The following is a 16,930-nucleotide window of genomic DNA, read 5'->3' as shown; positions in this document are numbered from 1 at the left end:
TGAATTCCACAGATTTACAAACCTCAGAGAGAAGAAATTTCTCCTAATCTCAGTTTTAAATGGGCGGCCCCTTATTCTAAGATCATGCCCTCTGGTTCTAGTCTCCCCCATCAGTGGAAACATCCTCTCTGCATCCACCTTGTCAAGTCCCCTCATAATCTCATATGTTTCGATAAGATCACCTTTCATTCTTCTGAATTCAAATCAGTATAGGCCCAACCTACTCAACCTTTCCTCATAAGTCATTCCTGGAATCAACCTAGTGAACCTTCTCTGAACTGCCTCCAAAGTAGAGCTCTTGCCCCTCAGGGGTATAAACTGGTTCTGTATCACCTTAAATTCTTTTTTGAACATCTTCCACTGATCCTAGAACATAAGTATTATGTATGCAACCCTATGTAACCAGTATTATACCACCACTAAAGGGCGTACCTGTTGGAGTCCCAAGGGATCCCAGCATCCCTTGGGAGCACTGTATATAAGCAGGCCTCCCATGCTGTACCTGCACTCTGGAGTTAGAATAAAGGAACTAAGGTCACATTTACTCATGTCTACAGTACTCAGTTACATTACTTTATTTGAGACATAACAAATGGCGACGAGATAACGAACCATCACGCGAAAATGAAGAGAACTGTTGGCATCCTGGAGAAATTCTCAGAAGGGGATGATTGGGAGGCTTTCGTGGAGCGTCTCGACCAATACTTCGTGGCCAATGAGCTAGAAGGGAGCTCGAACAATACCAAATGAAGGGCAATCCTCCTCACCGTCTGCGGGGCAGCAACCTAGGGCCTCATGAAGAATCTTCGCGCTCCGATGAAACCAACAGCCAAATCGTATGAGGAACTGTGTACGCTGGTCCGGGAGCACCTAATTCCGAAGGAGAGCGTTCTGATGGCATGTCCACGTCTGAAGGCCAGGAAGTGGCGAGCTATGTCGCCGAACCAAGGCGCCTTGCAAGACATTGCAAATTCGATGGATTCCTGGAGCAAATGCTAAGAGACTTTTTCACAAACTATTGACTGGCGCTCACACTGTCTGCATATAACTATGTAATCCGCCACAGGCCGGGCACAGAGAACTGCGCTGATGCTCTCAGTCGGCTACCATTGCCCACCACCGGGATGGAAATAGCATAGTCCGCAGATTTGCTCTTGGTGATGGATGCATTTGAAAATGAAAAGTCATCCGTTACAGCCCGCCAGATCAGGACCTGGACTAGCCAGGATCTTTTACTGTCCCTTGTAAAAAACCGTGTCCTCCATGGGAGCTGGTCCAGCGTCCCAGCGGAGATGCATGAAGAGATCAAGCCGTTCCAGTGGCGCAAAGACGAAATGTCCATACAGGCGGTCTGTTTTTTGTGGGGTAATCACATGGTTTTGCCTAAGAAAGGCAGGGAAACGTTCATACGTGATCTACACAGTACCCACCCAGGCATAGCAATGATGAAAGCAATAGCCAGATCCCATGTTTGGTGGCCTGGCATTGACTCAGATTTGGAGTCTTCCGTGCGCCAATGCAACACCTGCTCTCAACTGAGCAATGCACGCAGGGATGCACCGCTAAGTTTGTGGTCCTGGCCCTCCAAACCGTGGTCTAGGATCCACGTTGATTTTGCTGGCCCGTTTCTAGGCAAAATATTTTTGGTTATTGTGGATGCTTATTCAAAATGGATTGAGTGCGTAATAATGTCTGTAAGCAATTCCATTGTCATCATCGAAAGCCTATGAGCTTATGTTTGCCACGCACGGCCTGCCTGATGTCCTTGTCAGCAACAATGGGCCGTGCTTCACCAGTGCTCAATTCAAGGAATTCATGACTCGCAATGGGATCAAGCACGTCACATCAGCCCCGTTCAAGCCCGCATCCAACAGCCAGGCAGAACAGGCAGTCCAAACCATCAAGTAAAGCTTGAAACACGTGTTGGAAGGCTCCCTGCAGACCTGCCTGCCCTAAGTCCTGCTCAGCTACTACACCAGACCCCACTCGCTCACGGGGATCCCCCAGCCGAGCTGCTCTTGAAAAGGGCGCTCAAAACAAGGCTCTCTCTTGTCCACCCTGATCTCCATGATCATGTCGAGGACAGGTGGCATCAACAAAGCCTGTACCATGATCGTGCAAATTTGTCACGCGATATTGAAGTCAATGACCCTGTATTTGTATTCAACTATGGACATGGTCCCAAATGGCTTGCTGGCACTGTCATAGGTAAAGAACGAAGTAGGGTGTTTGAGGTCAAACTTGCGAATGGACTAACTTGCCGAAAACATTTGGACCAAACCAAACTGTGATTCACAGACAGCCACGAGCAACCCGAAGAGGACACCACCAACTTCGATTCTCCAACACACACACAAGTGGCAATTGACATCACGATTGACCACGAAGCTGAACTCACCATCCCTAGCAGCCCAGCAAGGCCAGCTGCACTGCAGCCCAACGAAGAACCAATCAACTCACCTACACCTACATTTGTACCGAGACGATTGACTAGGGAGCAAAAGGCCCCAGATCGTCTCACCCTGTAAATAAGTGTACTATTGACTTTGGGAGGAAGTGATGTTATGTATGCAACCCTATGTAACCAGTATTATACCGCCACCAGAGGGCGTACCTGTTAGAGTCCCAAGGGATCCCAGCATCCCTTGGGGGCACTGTATATAAGCAAGCCTCCCATGCTGTACTTGCACTCTGGAGTTAGAATAAAGGAACTAAGGTCACACTTACTCACGTCTACAGAACTCAGTTACATTACTTTATTTGAGACATAACAATAAGAACATAAGAAATAGGAGCAGGAATAGGCCATTTGGCCCCACAAGCCTGCCCCGTCATTTAATATGATCATGGCTGATCTGATTATGGTCTCAGCTTCACTTCCCTGCCCACTCCCCATAACCCTTTATTCCCTTATCGATCAAAAATCTGTTTTTCTCCACCTTAAATATATTCAATGACCCAACCTCCACAGCTCTCTGGGGCAGAGAATTCCAGAGATTTACAACCCTCTGAGAGAAGAAATTCCTCCCCATCTCAGTTTGAAATGGGCAGCCCCCTAGTTTTAGTTTCCCCTATGAGTGGAAATATCCTCTCTGCATCCACCTTGTCGAGCCCCCTCATTATCTTATATGTTTCGATAAGATCATCTCATTCTTCTGAACTCCAATGAGTATAGGCCCAACTTACTCAAGCTATCTTCATAAGTCATCTCTCTCATCTCCGGGATTAACCTAGTGAACCTTCTCTGAACAGCTTCCAATGCAAATATATCCTTCCTTAAATACGGAGACCAAAACTGTATGCAGTACTCCAGGTGTGGCCTCACCAATACCCTGTAAGTTTTAGCAGGACTTCTCTGCTTTTATACTCTATCCCCCTTGCAATAAAGGCCAACATTCCATTTGCCTTTTTGATCACTTGCTGTACCTGCATACTAACTTTTTGTATTTCATGCACAAGGACCCCCAGGTCCCTCTGTAATGCAGCACTTTGCAATTTTTCTCCATTTAAATAATAATTTGCTTTTCTTTTTTTTCTGCCAAAGTGGATAACCTCACGTTTTCCCACATTATACTCCATCTGCCAAATTTTTGTCCACTCACTGAGCCTGTCTATATCCCTTTGAAGATTTTTTGTCCTTCTCACAATTTGCTTTCCCACCCATCTTTGTATCATCAGCAAACTTGGCTACATTGCACTCAGTCCCTTCATCCAAGTCATTAATATAGATTGTAAATAGTTGAGGCCCCAGCACCTGTGGTTTTACCCATTAACAGACTTGCCCAGTTTACTGTGGGCCATCTCTGTCTCATCAATTTGAAGTTGGCTTTACCGAAATCTAAAATCTTAGTAACTGCTTCGCGTTTCTCCCTTTCAAACGTTACGTTCAACTCGATCATATTATGATCGATATTGGATAAATATTGACACACCGTTAGTCTGTTAACTAAATCTGGCTCATTACTCATTACTAAACCTAATATGGTATGACCCCTTGTTGCCTCCAGGACATATTGTTGTAGAAAAGTATCCTGGGCACACAAGAAATTCATTACCTGCTTATCCAGATTAATGTGAAAGTTAAAATCCCCCATTAAAACCACTCTGCCTTTGCTACTCGCTTGTCTAATCTCTACATTTATACAAACGAGTACTTCACAACTCCCACTACAGTTTTAAATCCTTTTCTATTTCTTAATTCTACCCATAAATTCTCCACTGCCTGCTTACCTCTCTTTATATCCTCTCTTATCATTGAAATGATTAAATCCTTAATTACTAACGCTACTCCTCCCCGTCTGCCATTTTCCCTATCTTTCCTGTAGACCTTATAACCTGGTATATTTAGTTCCCAGTCCTGACAGTCTTGCAGCCATGTCATAGTAATGGCTACCATGTCATACCCTCAATTTGAATTCACACCTGCAGTTCATTCTTTCTTTCATTCAATTTATACCTTATACTCTGTGCGTTTGTATAAAGAACGCTTACTTGGGCCACACACCCTAGCCTGTCCTTCAGCTCCAATATTTTACTCTCTTGTTTCTCTCTCCTGGTTTAATCTTTTAACTTTTCCTTTACTTGTAGTGCCTAAAGCACAATTTCTGACTGTTACTCTACTCTCTTCACTTTTGTTTGCTTTTAAGTTACTATTTGTACTACAATTTCCACCTGAACCCTCCCCTCATATTTACTAGTTTAAAGTCCTTGTGACCGCCCTATTTTTCCTTTCTGCTATGACCCCGGTGCATCCCGTCCCAATGGTGTCGTTCCTTCTGTCCCAATACTGGTGCCAGTGCCCTCTTTCCCACACCACTCCTTTAGCCACATGTTCACTTCCCTAATCAGCTTTTCCCTATGCCAATTTGCACATGGCTGAGGTAATAATCCAGAGATTATAACTTTTGCGGTACTGTTCTTTAATTGAGCTCCTAGTTCCTGGTATGCCCCAAACAGGACCTCTTGCCTGCTCTTCTCTATGTTGTTGGTTCTAACATGGACCACAATAACTAGATTGTCCCCCTCCCTCTCCATATCCTTTCAAGCTGCGTCGAGATGTTCCTCATCCTGGCACCAGATAGGCAACATACCAGACAAAAGCAAAATACTGCGGATCCTGTAATCAAGAATAAAAACAGAAAATGCTGCAAATCTCAGCGGGTCAGGCAACAACTGTGGAGAGAAAGCAGAGTTAATGTTTTGGGTCGATGACCGTTCGTTAGAACTGGAGAGTGTTTGGAAAGAACAGATTCTTAACAAGCACTGAAAGGGGGAGGGGAAGAACAAAAGGGAAGGTCTGTGATAGGATGGAAGGCAGGAGAGATTAGAGAGACAAAAGGGATGATGGGCCAAATTGAAATTATAATGTCAGGACATACCATGGGGGACTCTCAATTTTGCTTACAAAGAATGCTATAGAATCTCCTATAACTACCACATTACACTTCCTCTGCTCCTCCTACTTTCCATTTTGGACAGCCTCCTGCTGCAAAGTGCCATGGTCTGCATTCTGGCTGTCCTTCTGACAGTCTTTATCCTTATCCCCACAGGTAGCACATACATACCTGTTGGATAGGATCAGTTTCTGTGGATCCCCATTCCTTTTCTTACCTGAATTCCCCTTACTCTGCACGCCAACACCGATTTAAACCTGCACCTCTCTGCGAGGTGTAACCAAAGTCTGGAGCAAACTGTCCAGATACTCTTCCCCCTTCTTTATGTGTCGGAGTGTCTCCAACTCACACTCCCGCTCAATGACTCTGATTTTAGGTAGTCATAAGGGAGGGCGAAGAGTACCTGGACACTTTGCTCCAAACCTGGCTCCCACTTTGGGGAGTGAACAGTTCAGTGAGACCTGGCTTCAAAATAAGTCGAAATTGGTGGGATATTCATTTCTTCATTGGTCTGATTGCAAGTCAAAGACCAGTCCTCCCATGACCCCTGCCCTTATCAAGCTTTAATCACTCCCGATTAACCTCATCCTCGACTTCAAATGCATACATGATCTCATCCCACCTGACCTCAATAATTTCTCCCAGCTGTCGACCCCCGGGTGCACTTTCTCCTTACTCAAAAATTGTGAATTTAGTGCCCAAAAAAAAAACAAAAAAAAGAAAAAAACAAACAAAAAAAAAAGGGGGAAAAAAAAGGGCCTTGTAAATGTCTGGAGTGTCACCCAGGTCGGGTGGCACAGTTTAATGTTTTATGTTTTGCAGGTGAACTCCAAAAAGAGTTTCTCCTTACTCATACTCTCACTTACTCCAACAACAAGGCTGGTCCTCCAATAGTTATTCCACTATCCTCTCGAGTGACTTTGCTCTCACCAATAATGCCCTTTAAAGTGTTTTTTGATATCAGCTTCTAGTAGTTGATGTGCTGTGTTTCCAAATGTTAACTTATTTTGTTTTCTGTTGTATGTTAATAGGCACCCGACAACCCACACTTCCACGTGAGTACAGAGGAAATGGTTATCTTTGAGAACAATACCTGCATTTTTAAATCAATAAGATTTTAAAGTAATCTTTTTCTTATTTGTCAACAGCAAAGAGACGAAAAAGACGAAAACGTAGGCAATACTGCAGTCAACAACAATGAGAAATTTAAGCTAATCAAGGTTTTTTCCCCCAATAATATAGTGTGCGTGTCAAAGGTGACACTGGGCATTGCTGGCCCAAAACTCGGCCCAGAACACTCCATTGGTTCCCCCCTCCGTAGCCTCAGAATGAAAGGCAATTGCAGCACTTCTGACTAGTGTTGAAGATTAATTTCCAGGACACTGCTGCAAACATCCCGGGAGAGAAAAGTCAGGGGGCATTAAAGAAACAAGCATTTTCTATTTTTTTATTAGTTATCAAAATATTGGAGAAGGATAAAACAGCTGTTGAACTGGGTGGGAGGAGGGAGGTCATGTGATGAAACCTTCAGGACTACATCCAACCAGAATTGGCAGCCTTACCTCTGACTAAGATTTGATAATTTTTTTTATGCTTTGTTCTTATGATGCAGGCAACACTGGCAGGGGCACATTTAATTGGCCATCCCTCATTGCCCTGAGAAGGTAATGGTGAGCCTTCTCCTTGAACCACTGCAGTCTTTGTGTTGAGGGTGTTTGGAAGGGAATTCCAGGACATTGACTCAACGATGATGAAGGAATGACTGGCGACATATGTCCAAGTCGGTGTGTGACTTGGAGGGGAACTTGACGAAGCTCTCACAACTCTTGTCCTATTGTGTGGTAATAGAGACTACAGGGGAGGCTTGTGCTATCAACGTAACCATGATGAGTGGCTGCAATGCATCCCTGTAGATTATCGATACCAGGACTTTCTGTTCAGTATACCTTGACACTATCATGGTGTGTATTTATGCACTGACCCATGGTTGAAGCCATCACAAGGAGATGCTTTTTCCTTACCAGAGCAGTATGATCTTGGATGACCCCCCAAAAAACCATATTGGGCCAATGTAGGTTTGAAATGAAGTCTTAAATGGGGGGGTGCCTTGAAAAGGGCAGATGAAAGAGGCAAACAAAATAGGCTTAGCATATGTTCCTGAATTGATAGAGACAGATCGGCTTCCTAGTCCAAAAAAGACAGAATGTTAGTAAATGATTTATGCACACTGGCACACATACACTCTCCAGAACAGCTTAAATGATTTGAAGACGTGCAGAAAGGGGTTGGTTGTAAATACACAAAATCATAGAAATTTAGGGCTAGATTTTCCACTTCACATCGCCCAGTTATGGCCCATATATGGCCCAAAATGGACCTATATCGCCCATTTTGAGCAAAAAGTGGAAACTAGGCCCAAAATATCGCCCAAAAAACAGGCGTCTAAGAAGATCGCCGAAATTATAGCCCACACTAAGGCCCATCCCAAGTTTCAGCACCTAGCATGCACTTCGCTGGGCTGATGTAAGGCCCAAAACAGTGCTGAGAAATAGTTGCTTTTTCTGGACCTAAGAGAAGGAAAATGGGCACTATGGATGCCATTTTGACTTCAGTGGAAGGGTAGAGGATTAGTTGTGATTTAATTAGAGAGCTAGTTGTACTCAGAATATTGAGACAAGGAATATAAATAGGTATTATTACGTTATTTTTATTAAATAGGTTTTATATAGTATAATTTACTGAGAGCTGTAAGTTTTCATATAGTTATATTATGTTTGGTTTTATATAATTAGGTTTTACATAATAAAATTTAATGAGGATGAGAACTGTAATTTTTCATGTTTTTATTGAATAGGTTTTATATAATAGAATTTATTAGAAGGTATTACTAAAGTACTTGTATATTAATAGAATGCTCAGATATGGAATAACATCTGTATAGTTGATAACTAAGAGAGAAGACACACAATTTATTGAATTAAAGACATTTTTTTTTTATGAACAAAAACGCAAATAAAAATTGAAAAACTATCCCTCCAATCCCCTGCTCCCAGCCCCCTCCCCCCCTCCCCCCCCCCGGCACCAACCCACCCTTCCCTCAAATACAAAATACAAAATCTTAACAATTAACAACCAACAATTAACCAATAACAACAAACAAAACTAACAAAACAGGAACAAGAACAATTGAACAAGTGAACAAACTGTGAAAAAATGCCCCGCTCCCTACCTGCAGCTACATTTCCCTCCAGGTCCAGCCCCACCCGGGGTTCGCACCCCACCCACCCATTTTGGTCGACGCAGACCAACACCAAGACGTCGTGCAGAGTGGGACGGCAAGACTTCCTGCCGTGGTGGAGATGACGGAGCGGAAGCAGAAGCCTGAGGCTCCACTTCCGAGTCAGGAGGAACTGTGTCCTCTGTACTCACTTGCGTGCCAGAGGTTTTGCTGTGAGCAGACACGACACCTTGGGATGCAGCGCCGTGTGCAGCCAGCAACGCATGCCATAGGGCATTGGTTGCGGTTGTCTGTTGCCTAATAGCCTCCAAGGTCTCCCTTGCAGTCTGTGACTGCTCAGAAGACCAGTTCGAGAAGTTCGTGCAGAACTCGCTCCAGGATGCTGGAAACTGGCTCCAGTTCGCAGAGAATCCCGCGAACCCTTGGATAAGGTCGTCTCCCTGCACAGGAAAATCAAGCTCTCTGTCTGGCCCGCCAAGCTAGGTGATTGCTCGCCGGACCTCCGTGGGGTCAGCGTTTGCAATATGACACGCCTTGGCATCGCCACCTGCACACCGCTTGGTCCCGGTGCTTCTTCCATCTCAACCGAGATGGCCGCAGGTTGCTCCCCCCCCACAAAATAAATCCTCCTCCTCCTCCCTGCTCCTCCTCCTGCTCGTCTTCCGCTGTCTCACCCTCCTGTGAGCTGTTAGAACCAGGCTCTGCGAGTGGCAGTGCTTAACGGACACTTCACCTTAGAAAGATGAATGAAATTTCTAAACAACTCATAACAATACATATGAATATATTTCAATATTTCAATATCAATTTCAATGTAATGCAAAACTTTGCAATACTTTGCAAAACCACAAATGCACAAGGGTTCATCCGCGTTAACATGACCTCACTCGTAGATCAGACTACATCTGAACTAATGAATTATAATTGCATAACAAATGCGCAACTACGATATTCGCGTATGTTATTAGTAAAGTTTGATTTGCACATTCCGCATTACTCACCAGGCTCAAGGGTGGGCTCGGCCTCATCACGAGTCGTGACCGCACGGCTTTCAGGACCCACCAAGGCCACCGCAAGCTCCTCGTATGGATTGAGAATGTGCATTGCCACGGGGCCGCCACCCATCCTCCTTTGCTCCGCGCAGTTTAAACTTATCTTTTTCTGTAAATGATAATTTAACATTGCATGGCATAAGCTACTTTTCCTGACAATAAACTTTGAAGACTGATTTAAATGTTCCATTATTACGTAAGCTCGTATTGCATATGAATAATTTTTAATATTATTCTAATTATACACAGTAAGTATACAATACATATGTACGTATGATTTTAAATCTGACTTTTAAATATCTTTTAAATGAATATTTTTAAATATTACAATTTAAAAAAAATATTAATATTTTTAAATATTACAATGCAACTTACTATGGTGGCTGCATATGAATAATTTTTAATACTATAACATGCAACTTAGTATTAGGGTGAATAAATGTAATTGGTAATGTCATTTTTTTCATTTAAAGTAGTTTTTTAACTTCACATTATAAATAATTAAAATTGAAGAATTTGTTTGCAATTAATAAACATCAAATAAATAATACATAATAATTTATAAACAGGAGTGTTATATATGTTTTAAACATATAGTAGAATCAGACTTACTCTGGCAGCTGCTAGGAGGCTGTTCCACCTCTTGCGGCACTGGTCAGATGTCCGCACCTCATGGGATGCCGATGTCACCACATCAGCAATCTCCTGCCAGATCCGCCTGTAAGCACGGGGCGGAAGTTTCCCAAGGCCACCCCGTGTCAAGTCCTCCCACCTTGTTGATACAACATGGACTTGTGCCTCATTAGCCTCCTCACTGAAGGCTTTGGCCCTTCTTTCACTTTTACTTTCATTTGGATTTTGGTTCGACATGACCATTGCTGAAACGTCTGTAATGATAACTGATAACAATCTACCAATGAACTCCTCTCTCCTCTCTCTCTCCCGCTCTCACCAACCCTCCCTTTCCTTCTGAGCATGTGCGATGACCCATGAACTCTCCAAACGCGGCAAAAAAAATCGATCCAAAAAAGAACATCCCACACATGCGCACAATATCATTGCTAGGGAAGCTTTTTTTTTGGACTTCCATTTCACTTCCTCTTTTTTCGGATGATCGTGAGATCGCTGAGAAATCAGATTGCCCATTTGACATCACTGGGGTAAGGCCGAGTGGAAAATCGCCAAAAAAAAAGATGGGCCTTATGCTGGCGATCAGCATGGGCGATACATCACAAATCGCTGGAATAAGGTCTATTTTTTGGGGCCTTAGCCACCTAGTGGAAAGTCTAGCCCTTACAGCCTGAAAGGAGGCCTTTTGCCCATCGTGTCCGTGCCAGCTGACAAAGAGCTATCCAGCTTAATCCCACTTTCCAGCTCTTGGTCCATAGGTTACGGCACTTCAAGTGCACTTCCAAGTACTTTTTAAATGCGGTGAGGGTTTCTGCTTCTACCACCCTTTCAGGCCGTGCGTTTGAGACACCCACCACCCTCTGGGTGGAAACATTTCCCCTCAAATCCCCTCTAAACTTAATACCAATTACTTTAAATAAGAACATAAGAAATAGGAGCAGGAGTAGGCCATTTGGCCCCTCGAGCCTGCTCCGCCATTCAATAAGATCATGGCTGATCTGATCATGGACTCAGCTCCACTTCTCTACCCGCTCCCCATAACCGTTTATTCCTTTATCACTCAAAAATCTGTCTATCTCCGCCTTAAATATATTCAATGACCTAGCCTCCACAGCTCTCTGGGGCAGAGAATTCCACAGATTTACAACCCTCAGAGAAGAAATTCCTCCTCATCTCCCCGGCCCATTATTCTGAGACTATGCCCCCTAGTTCTAGTTTCCCTTATGAGTGGAAATATCCTCTCTGCATCCACCTTGTCGAGCCCCCCATTATCTTATATGTTTCGATAATATCACCTCTCATTCTTCTGAACTCCAATCAGTACAGGCCCAACCTACTCAAGCTATCTTCATACGTCAACCCCCTCATCACCGGAATCAACCTAGTGAACCTTCTCTGAACTGCTTCCAATGTAAGCATATCCTTCGTTAAATACAGAGACCAAAACTGAATGCAGTACTCTAAGTGTGGCCTCGCCAATATCCTGTACAGTTGTAGCAGGACTTCTCTGCTTTTATACTCCATCCCCCTTACAATATAGGGAAATAGGTCCTTCATATCCACTCTATATAGGCCCCTCATAACTTTATACACCTCAATAAGGTCTTTCCTCTTAGCTAAAATTTTCCAGTCCAGGCAACATTCTTGTAAATCTCCTCTGTACCCTCTCTAGTGCAATCACATCTTTCCTGTAATATGGTGATCAGAACTGCATGCAGTACTCTAACTATGGCCTAATTAGTATTTCATACAGTTCAAGCATAGCCTCCCTGTTCTTGTATGCTATGCCTCAGCTAATAAAGGCAAGTATTCCGTATGTCTTCTTAACCACCTTATCTACCTGGCCTGCTACCTTCAGGGATTTGTGGACAGCACTCCAAGGTCCCTTTGTTCCTCTACACTTCTCAATGTCCTACCATTTAATATGTATTCCCTTGCCTTGTCATCCTAGCCAGGGATCGCAAGGATGTGCACATCACCTGCGCCATGACAGGAGCTGATGACTGCTGGACGGACCAGCGCCTAATCCGATCCATCATTGACATCAACATAGCCCCAAAGCAGCGAGGGCAGCAGAAGCAGTGCTGCAAAAAAGTCAATGCCGGGGCACTCAAAGACCCAGCTAAGAGAGCCCTATACAGTCAGCGCCTCATAGCTAACCTGGCGTGCCTTGATGATCCCGAGACGCAGAATGCCCACAGCACTTGGTCTGCCCTCCAGGCCTCCATAACCAGCGACTGCGAAGAGACGCTCGGTCACTCAACCAGGAAGCACCAGGACTGGTTTGATGTGAATAACCAGGAGATGCAAGAGCTAATAGATCGCAAGCGCAGGGCATTTCTGAGCCTTAAACAACAACCTAACTCGGGAGCAGCAAGGCAGCACGGCTTAAGGCCGAGGTCCAACAAAAAACTCGGGACCTAAAGAACAGGTGGTGGATGGAAAAAGCACAGGAGATACAGCAGCTGGCTGATAGCCAGGATGTGCGAGGATTCTTCATCACAGTCAAGGCCACCTACGGTCCAAACTCCAAAAGCCCCACCCCACTGCTGGCCAAGAACGGGGAAACACTCATCAAGGACACCGAGGCAGTCGGGGCCCGCTGGAAGGAGCACTTCGAAGATCTCCTCAATTGAGACTTTGCCTTTGACTCGAGTGTCCTCAACTCCATCCCGCAGCATGCTACCTGCCACCACCTCAGTAAAACTCCAGCCCTGCACGAGGTAGAAAAAGCCATAAGACAGCTTAAAAACAAAAAGGCCACGGGAGCAGATGGAATCCCCGCTGAGGCACTGAAGTATGGCGGAGAGGCACTGTTGGCACGAATGCATAACCTCATCTCCCTCATCTGGAGGGAGGAGAGCATGCCGAGAGATCTCAGAAATGCAGTGATCATGACCATCTTTAAAAAAGGGGACAAGTCTGACTGCGGCAACTACAGAGGAATCTCCCTGTTATCAGCCACTGGGAAATTCGACGCTAGAGTCCTCCTCAACCGTCTTCTCCCTGTGGCTGAGGAGCTCCTCCCGGAGTCACAGTGCGGATTTCGTCCCCCACAGGGCACAACGGACATGATTTTTACATCGCGACAGCTGCAAGAAAAATGCAGGGAACAGCACCAACCCTTACACATGGCCTTCTTTGACCTTACAAAGGCCTTTGATACTGTCAACCGTAAGGGTCGATGGGGCATCATCCTCCGTTTCGGATGCCCCCAAAAGTTCGTCACTGTCATGGAATATTACAAAGATACTCAACACAAGTCTGTTTTGGAGAAAAGAATTGTTTATTATAAGGTACTCGATCCAGGGAGAAACAGCTTCTACACGAGTTCAATAACTCGGTGACCCAAACCAGCTGTTCTCTCTGAACAATCCTGGTTTACTGTTTTTATACAGTCAAAATACATACAAAATCATGAAGTTCTCCGCGGAGGCTTTCCATTTGTTGTTTCCCTGTCGCGTCACAAACTTTTCGCCTACCTGCTATAATTAATTGGTTACTACAATTATATTGACAGCAAACTTTGTTACCTCCCCTGTTGCCATTTATCTGATAAGTTACATGGTCACATCATTCTGAAGTTCCTTGAACTGTTGTCCTCTTATCCTAACTGCTTTGAAACAATTGGTAAACCAATCTTGACCTCAGTTTCAACTCCTTCTAAAAACACATTCAGCTGGGTTTTATAACCTCTTTGTTCTTAGCTCTGATAACAGCAAAACACATTCTGTTTCGAGATTATAGAGAAGGCTATAACCATTAGTTACTGAACTGCAGAGCTCAGCTATTCCATCATGAACACATGTATATCTTTTCTTTCAACCTTTCTTGCTTAAGATTTGAACTTTACTAAATTAATTTTCCCCCTGACTAATTTGTTCTACTACAGTCACCATTCTCTGCCTGCTCCACAACAACCTGCAGGCCGTGATCCTTACCAACGGATCCATTACAGACCCAATCCACTCTACTCGGAACTCCTTCACGGCAAACGAGCCAAGGGTGGGCAGCGGAAATGTTACAAGGACACCTTCAAAGCCTCCCTGATAAAGTGCAACATCCCCACCGACACCTGGGAGACCCTGGCCAAAGACCACCCTAAGTGGAGGAAATGCATCCGGGAAGGCGCTGAGCACCTTGAGTCTCATCGCTAAGAGCATGTAGCAGTCAAGCGCAGGCAGCGGAACGAGCGTGTGGCAAACCTGTCACACTCTTACCTTCAACGACTGTCTGCCCCACCTGTGACAGGGACTGTGGTTCTCGTATTGGACTGTTCAGTCACCTGAGAACTCATTTTTAGAGAGGAAGCAAGTCTTCCTTGATTCCGAGGGACTGCCTACAATGATATGATAGCCCTCCCCAAATACATTAACCTCACACTTCTCCGGATTGAATTCCATTTGCCACCGTTCTGCCCACCTGACCAGTTCAGCGATATTTTCCTGCAATCTATAGTTTTTGTCTTCATTATCAACCACACAGCCAATTTTTGTATCATCTGCAAAATTCTTAATCATACACCCTAAATTCAAGTCTAATCATTGATATATACCACAAAAATCAAGGGACCTAGTACTGAGGCCTGCGGAACCCTACTGGAAATAGCCTTCCAGTCACAATAACATTCATCAACCATTATCTTTTTCTTCTTCTGAGCCAATTTTGGATCCAACTTGCCACATTGCCTTGGATACCATGGGCTTTTACTTTCATGACCAGTCTTACATGTGGATTTTATCAAAAACATTGCTAAAATTCATTTTTTACATCAAATGCACTGCCCTCATCGACCCTCCTTGTTACCTCCTCAAAAATTACAAAGTCACAACTTTCCCTTTACAATTTCATGCTGACTTTCCTTGATTAGTCTATTTAGAATGAAGATTTATCCTGTCCAACAGAATTTTTTCTAATAATTTTCCCACCAGCGAGGTTAGGCTGATTGGCCTGTAATTACTCAGTCTATCTCTTTCTCCCCTTTTAATCAACGGTACAACGTTAGCAATCCTCCAGCACCACACTACAGCTAGGACCAGACGGGAGGAGAAGTGTAACATTTCTCATCACCACTCTGTAAGTGGATTGTAAACATTAATAATACATTGCAAAATAAATGGGCTAATATCTGTGCTAAAATAACATAGCTCAACTTTAAAGCAATGCTTTCAGCTTTAATATCCCATGATATGATTTCAGGGCCACACTGATAAACACACAAAACCACAAGATAAATTACGAATGAGAAAGACTATTCAGTCCATATTAGTTCATCCATCCAGAAGCAGTCTATAGTCTCCCGAATGCATCATCTAATTGTTTCTTAAATTAATCCAAGATTTTTAATCTCCACCTCTCCATCTTGAAGCTCAAACATTGATCATATTGTGTGTAAAGAAATATTAATTTCCTGATATCATAACTAAATTTATCCTTCACTGGTTTGAATCTTTGTCTTCTTGTTACACTCCTACAATTTGAGTTAAAGCAATATTGCGAATTTACGTTTTCCAGACTACATTTTAGATCCCTCTATAGATTACCTCATTAGCACTTTCTTTCCAGGACAAAAAGAAGATTTTTCCAGTCTTTTCTCATATCTCAGATCCTCGACATCAGCCTTTTCTCTGTACTGCCTCCAGCACTTGAATATCTCCCTCGGTGAACAGAACTGGACACAGTACTCCAGGTGCGGTCCGGCCAAATACATGTGCAGTTTGATCACCTGACTTGTATCCTACTCTTCTGGCTCTGTGGTTTAACATTCTACTGACTTGAACATATTGTGTGTCAAATCTACTAAGATTCTTAGATCTCTTTTCTCATTATTAGCTATTTCAACACCATTCATGAAGTATGTATGTGTCTTATTTTTCCACATTATGTGCAGTGCTTTGTACTTGCCTGCATTAAATTTCACCTGCCATTTATCTGTCCAAATGTCCAAATTGTTGTGTTGCTTCCTCCAACTCCATTGCCCCTCACGGGTTGGCATTATCAGCAAATTTAACCACTTTCCATTTAGTGTCCGGGGCCCAATAGCACCACGTTTGGGGGCGGTAACCGAGGCGGGAATCGCAAACTGCAAATTTCTCCCCGAGTCTACATACATACACCATTACAATAGATATAGAAAATAATGCAAATGGAAAGAATAGAAATGCAAGCATAAATGTGACTATAATTCACCATGTAGAGATAGTAAATAGCTTTGAAATAACAGCCAGGGGAAGTGCCAAAGGACTGCATGCTTATGTATTGAATATTTTGACTGTCAAAGTCTTTGTTTGACCAGCAAATATAATGAGTAAGCAACCTAACTTGCTCCTAAAAATGTGAAGTTCTAGCCCTGCCTGGGGTCATTTATTTGTTTGTATTGTAGATCTTTAACTGTTCAATAACTGTTGTTTCCTTTTGCAGAAGAACCACTAGTTGTCAAAAATTTAACTGACAAAGAGATGGCATGCTATTTCGTAAAAAATAAGCCTACTCTTCGAGAGAGATATCCACCTAAACAACCAGAGGTAGTAAAAAGTAAGTTTGAGAGACATAAAACAAATTGAGGTTTGCAGGGAAAAAGGCACGCCAGACTCCATGTGACCAGTAATATGATGGTG

General features: G+C 43.7%; 1 protein-coding gene across 1 annotated transcript in view; it reads left to right on the top strand.

Moving 5' to 3' along the window:
• Positions 1-16,930, top strand: part of LOC139264173 (PH domain-containing protein DDB_G0287875-like) — a 174,817-nt gene that overhangs the window by 62,880 nt on the left and 95,007 nt on the right. The window contains exons 14-16 of the mRNA XM_070880257.1: positions 6,425-6,448; positions 6,542-6,565; positions 16,734-16,847. Of these exons, the coding sequence (XP_070736358.1) occupies positions 6,425-6,448; positions 6,542-6,565; positions 16,734-16,847 (162 nt within the window). The remainder of the gene's footprint in view (positions 1-6,424; positions 6,449-6,541; positions 6,566-16,733; positions 16,848-16,930) is intronic.

This window comes from Pristiophorus japonicus, chromosome 5 (genome assembly GCF_044704955.1).
Source record: "Pristiophorus japonicus isolate sPriJap1 chromosome 5, sPriJap1.hap1, whole genome shotgun sequence".
NCBI classification, from domain to species: domain Eukaryota; kingdom Metazoa; phylum Chordata; class Chondrichthyes; family Pristiophoridae; genus Pristiophorus; species Pristiophorus japonicus.
The sequence above is the reverse complement of the archived record's forward strand: the minus strand, read 5'-3'. Positions and strand labels throughout refer to the sequence as shown.